This window comes from Nelusetta ayraudi, unplaced genomic scaffold (assembly GCF_046127955.1).
Source record: "Nelusetta ayraudi isolate G7.1 ecotype Tasmania unplaced genomic scaffold, CSIRO-AGI_Nayr_v1 ptg000070l, whole genome shotgun sequence".
Classification (NCBI taxonomy): domain Eukaryota; kingdom Metazoa; phylum Chordata; class Actinopteri; order Tetraodontiformes; family Monacanthidae; genus Nelusetta; species Nelusetta ayraudi.
Genome location: NW_027466120.1, coordinates 4,712,760 through 4,718,656, shown reverse-complemented (window position 1 = coordinate 4,718,656; position 5,897 = coordinate 4,712,760). Strand labels below are relative to the sequence as shown.

Here is a 5,897-nt window from a genome sequence, read left to right as displayed (position 1 = left end):
TGTCAGCTGCTGTTTTTGTAGACTCATGCACTCATGTTGGTGTTGTTTGTCCTTTATCATGACAGTTGCCTGAGGCAAGATGACAAACAGGTCTAAGTGCACTCGTGTGTGTGTACGTATATGTGTGCGTGTGTGTGTGTGTTGATGTTTGCCCTGTAATTAGAGTCAACAAATAAAAAACAGCTAGCTGGCTTAGCTAAACCTTTAGTCTTACGGGTCTTCAGCCTTCAGGGTCTTTCAAGTTACATTTTCAACTGTTTTTACTGAAATGTTTTTATGCCCTTTTTTCTTTTCTTTCATTTTGACACAATACCCCTATTGAGTTTTTGAGCAGTTATTTGGATGTTATAAATAATGGATAGATGCACGGAAAAGATCGCTTCTGATTTTATTCCAGCATCCGATAACTCACTGTATCCATTTGGCTGTCAGCAAGCATACCATATGCCATATGTATGCTATATGACCCTGCTTATGCAACATGGTATAGTACTTTGTGCATTGGTGTCAACACACACATGTTTATAATCATAATATATTGTGTTTTGACTTGCAGTGTATGTTTATATGCCTCCTTGGGGGATGTATACAAGGTTAATTTGCCTTGAGGTGAAGGCGTGTTTGTTCATTTCTTTAACTGTTGGTACAAACAGTAGGAAAAAAAAAAAGTAAGCACCTCCCTCTGGTGGAAAACACAGTGGCCAGGTCAGGCAACGAAAAAATGTACGCTTGTTATGCACTTAGACAACAAATGTCTTCATAGTTTTATTACATGATTCAAAGTTTGTCAAAGAGTTATGACACATTAAAACATGTGAGGCTCATGCTCAAGAAAATTTGTTTTTTATTAAACACAGTCCCATGGTGAGGGAAGCGACAGATGCCTTTAATATGAGGAAATCATGGCCTATTTTGTCAAAGCTCTGATTTGGACTTCACCGCACACTTAATGCTGCTGCTGAGTGGTAAACGATGAGTTTACAGGGTTGACTGTAAGATCCACTTTACTTGAAAGGCAACCGACCGTCAAGATCTTGACAATCTGCCACTCAGTGGGGAACAATACACCGATGGAGAATGACATTGAAATTACATTAACGTTGACTTAGAATAAGAAACATTTATTTCTTTATTTAAACTAATCTACAATTTGGAAGTTTCACCGTGTCTCCTAACGGCTTGTTAAAATAGGTAATTAGTGAGACAATCACGTGGCAGCAACTCAGTGCATTTTACGCATGTAGACATGGTGAAGAAGATCAAAGCAGCATCTGAATGGGGGAAGAAAGGGGATTGAAGTGGCTTTGGAACGTGGTGAACATGGCCGTTGGTGCCAGGCGGGCGGGTGGGTGTTTCCCAACCCTCTGAGCTACTGGGAATTTCACACTGGCACAACCATCTTACACAGGATGGTCCCAAAAAGAGAAACATGTGGCAGTTGTGTGGGGAATTATGGCAGGGGTCAGAGGTCAGATGAGGCCACACGAAAAGTAAAAGACGAACAAGCAAAGATAAAATGAAATTGTTTAACAAAGAATTCAAAGTCGAAATTGGTGAATTTTGCGAATTTCCTTCTCAAACAGATGGGTGAGACGAGGGTTAGAAATATTACACACATTATAAAGTGTCTGAAAACATGATGTCATTTGGAGATAATTAGTTTTGCTGGAGGAAAAAAAAAGGTCGGGGTGAAACAGTAATCTGCCTCACCGAGAGGGGCGCACAGGAGCGCTAAGGCTCACGTTGCCGTCCTTCTTCTTCTTCTTCTTCTTCGAGACGTAGCTAGCTAGCTAGCTAGTTGTAATTCCAAATTAAAGTGCGCAGGTGCGGTGCGTCCATGACGTTTACTCGAAAACGTTAAACAAAACAATCCACCCAAACCAAAGGAGATTCTGAAAACATTCCGAACGGGACCCTTATCAACCAAGAGAGACCGAGCCAAAAAGATCTGCTTCAATCAGGTCAGAAGACTTTGCACACAACTTTTTAATTTAATGAATGGATAGCCTATTGAATTAGTAAGAAACTGCGATTAAAATACCTCTGGAAATTTTTGTGTGTTTGTGTGTGTGTGTGTGTGTGTGAGTGTGAGTGAGTGAGTGAGTGAGAGAGAGAGAGAGAGAGAGAGAGAGAGAGAGAGAGAGAGAGAGAGAGAGAGAGAGAGAGAGAGATTCATTCAATTTGGCTCGTCACGTGTAAGTCTGACTCTAATGTCAGTGCCCCACCAGCCATGAGCCTCGCTGCACGTCACTGGTCAGAGTGGGCAGACTGGTTGGAGGCAACGGTAACTCATATAACCGCTGCTTTCAACCAAGGTCTGCGAAAATAGTGTCTCCCAACACGCAACGCCTCCAACCTCGAAGCAGCACGGGGACACTTTTATTAGGTACCAGTCACCGAGGCGTACGCAGCGAGTGGGCCGGTGACTTTATGAAGAGGGTTCCGATTTAGTCCAGCCTGCCTCGCGAACGTATAAGCGCCACGCGGCACCACTGGATGTGTCACACCGATTTATCTTTTTGCCCGTGGGTGCCCAAATGAAATGAATACTACCAAAGTAGTGATTGTCGCAAATTCACACTTTTTGCCATCCTGATTGGCAGTGTTGGGAAAATTCACTCCGGCGTGAACTCGTTCAAAGTTCAGTTGACAAAATTTAAAGTGAACTTCTGTTCATAGTTCATAAGTAAAATTTTGAGCATAAGTTCACGGTTGCAAAAATGAGCTTGCTCATTGTTATTTTCTGTTGTTGCGAGGTATTATTTTTTCCAAATTACTGCCGTAGCCTTTTTTTTTTTTTTTTTTTTTTTTTTTTTTTTTTCTTAATATGAATTTTTAACACTGATGCTATCTATGGGTCAGATTTCACCTTTTGTATCCAATTTTGAATCCTTATCAATTCATCATTATTATCAGTGTTTATATTAGCATTGTGGGGACAGCCCTCAGCATACTGCTATTCCCCCACTGTTCGTGTAACACTTTGTTGCTTCCCATTCAGTCCACACGAATAATTGCAGCTGGGCGACCCAAGCAGATCCAGATCCATTTTCCATGCACTCAACAACAATACGTTAAAAATAATAAAAAAAAAAAAAATTATGTTTTGGAATTTAAACGTATTGTCTACTTGATATTATTTGGACCACATATAGGCCGCGTTTATTTATGGCAATTCCTGCACCTGTCACAGACGTCAAATTGGCGTCCAAAAATGTACGCAGTTCAAAGGTCAAATGTTGAACAGTCAAAAATAACGTACAATTGGAAGTTGTATTGATGTTGCACTCCTCGGAAGTTGTTTCTTGAGGCATGCTGCTGGAACTTGGGTGCATTCGTGTTGACTGATGTGCGCTGCCGTCAGAATAAACAGTGGACGGAAGAGACTGAGTATCTTGATTTTGTTTTAACATCCGCCGACCGTGGCTGGTTCGGTCAATCGCCATTGTTTAATGGGTTGAGTGGAATGGAATCCTGTCCGCCATAGCGTTTGATTACCCTGCTAAATGGAACAAGCTTGTAACTTTAATAGGATCAGGGGAAGCTGACGTCATCAGTCAGCTCCAAGCTCTCCTAAACTATGTCTCTCTTGAAGTAACGAAGTACAAATACTTTGTTACTGTACTTGAGATTTTTCAGGTGCTATTTCTTTTCCTGAGCACTTTTTACTTTTACTCCCTACATGTGTGCACAAATATCTGTACTTTCTTTTTCTTTCATTGGAAAAACATGCTTGTTACTTTTGTCTTTAAAAGTTACAAATTCTGTGCTTGAAGTGGAGCTATTTGAACTATGCTGTTGTGTAGTTAAATATAAAACAGGGTAAAATTTTATAGGGAGATTATTTTAGAGTACCTGGGTTTTTGGGGTCACTCTGGTCAGTGCAGTCCAGATTACTCTGTTACAACTTTTTCATTGTTGAAAAAATATCGACAATTGTATTGGCAAAAAAATCTTTTCACTTAAGTACATTTCATGAATTGTACTTTCTTACTTTTAAATAAGTAAATGAGTTGAATCAGTACTTTCACTTTTACCTGTATCCATACGATTATTTAAGTACAGAACATGAACTCTTTTGCCACCTCTGCTCTCGGACGATGCAAAGGCTCCACGAAGCGAGATGAAAACCCCTGAACGCAGTGGCCTGTTTTTGACTGTTTATTCAACCATCAGGATCCACGCCGTTTGCTTTTTTTCTGAGGCGCCCCTCAGCGGTAGCACACCTCCGATATCTCCATGGCGAACTCTATGAACTCCCCCGTCTCCTGGCAGGAGCCGCAGCAGTTGCAGTCCATCTCCAGCTTGTAGCTGCAGCAGTCCTTCTCCGACTGCTCGCCCTCCGCCGACCAGCGGATGTACCTGTACGAGGGGAAGCAGCGGCTCACGGCCCTCTCGCACGTGTCCGGCAGGAGGACCATGAACTCGTGGAAGCGACAGTGCAAGCAGGCGAGCAGCAGGGCGGCGCAGTCATCTGTTGGACAAGGTCAGACAGACGGTTACCCCGGGTTACCAGGTGTGAGGCGCTCACTCCGAATTCACCCCCCCCAAATTCACACCAAAAGCATCTGCAGAAGACCGCAGCCGTTAAAGTCGGTGTGCAAGTTTCAGAAGCATCCCAGAAGCGTGAAACTTACGCGGCTGTTCCATTTCTTCACGCTTCACAACAGACAGGAAGTCAATGATTGGACAGGCAAAGAGTTTTGTTTCACTGTGGTTTTCTTTGAGTACACGCAAGAGGTAGAAGGGTTGAGTTAGAGCAACTGGATGACCCGGGTGACTGAGAACCACAGACAGTACACAAATCCTCGCGAGCACCGGTCGGGCCGCCGCGCTGGACACCGCCGCTCGGATACGTGCTCAGCGTGTCGCGGTACGACGCGGTTTTCGAGCGCCGACCGCGCCACAGGCAGATGCCTTCAGTGTGAATCAACCCTCGCACTCGCACTCTCATGAGATCAGCTGCCCCTCAAAGAGCCGTGAGTACCTGAGGGCTCCGACTGGAAGGACTCCTCGGAGGAGAAACGGCCGCCGCCGCCGCTCCGGAGTTTGTCGGAACACGCGGAGAAACTGGACGCCGTCCATTCGCCACCACCACCGCCGCCGCCGCCCCAGGACTCTTGGGAGGCGTGGCTGCCGTCCAGCTTTCCGGGCTCTTGCTCCGAGATGGTGCTCAGCCGGCGGAGGCCGCCGACGGACTTGCTACCCGTTTTCTTTCTGCTCGGACTGCCCAGCTGCGGTTTAGGAACGCTTCCTGAGGAGAGACCAGTGGGTTTTTTTGTTTTGTTTTGTTTTTGTTTTGTCGTTTTGTTTTCTTGGATGCACAGCCGGCGCCGGCTCAGCCTCGGCCACAGAAGACGCTCAGACTTCCAATAAGGCAGGTTCTAAATATACATGGCACTGTAAACAGGCGCTGCGTCTGGGAGGTGAGACCGGCAGAATGGAGGCAGGTTTGCAGTGAAAAGAAAAGAAGAAAAACAGTGGAGGGAGAAGAGATTATTGATTGCGGCGCTCTTGTTTTGGCTCAAGTTTCCTGGATTGAATCCAAAATCTGTCAATCACGCCACCATTTCCACCCCCCCACTGCCGCACACACACCCCTTGTTTACCGCAGACGTAAACAACAATAACCCGTCAACCCCAGAGCAGGCTCCTGCCAAACCAGATGTGAAATAAACAGGCCGGGACCTACCAGCAGATGCTCGGTCCCCTATTTTCCGGAGCTCCACGCAGTCCTCGCCACTCACAGCAGGCTGCTGCTGCTTTGAAGGGGGAGTCGTCATCCTCGCAACGCCGGGGGCAGGGGGGGGAGGTGTGCAGAAGAGGAGTGACGGCAGGCAGCGTTAAAGCCGGGAGGGCAAATCAGTCATCGCAACGTCCTGCTTGGCGCTGAAATG

The 5,897-nt window shown here is 45.5% G+C and overlaps 1 protein-coding gene across 1 annotated transcript; it reads right to left on the bottom strand.

Moving 5' to 3' along the window:
* Positions 1-4,120: 4,120 nt before the first annotated feature.
* On the bottom strand, positions 4,121-5,783 carry LOC142898731 (uncharacterized). Its single transcript, XM_076041893.1, has 3 exons — positions 5,748-5,783; positions 4,988-5,384; positions 4,121-4,474 (listed from the first exon to the last, which is right to left on the bottom strand). Exons 1-3 carry the CDS (start codon positions 5,781-5,783, stop codon positions 4,212-4,214), a joined length of 696 nt encoding a protein of 231 aa, XP_075898008.1. The 3' UTR covers positions 4,121-4,211.
* Between the last annotated feature and the right edge of the window lie 114 nt (positions 5,784-5,897).

Excerpts from the sequence above, each read along its gene's own strand:
- LOC142898731 (XM_076041893.1), bottom strand. The coding sequence starts at position 5,783 with ATGACGACTCCCCCTTCAAAGCAGCAGCAGCCTGCT. Across the intron at positions 5,385-5,747 it reads CAAAGCAGCAGCAGCCTGCT|AACCTGCCTTATTGGAAGTC; the intron begins GTGAGTGGCGAG and ends ATGTATATTTAG. Across the intron at positions 4,475-4,987 it reads CTTCCAGTCGGAGCCCTCAG|ATGACTGCGCCGCCCTGCTG; the intron begins GTACTCACGGCT and ends CTTGTCCAACAG.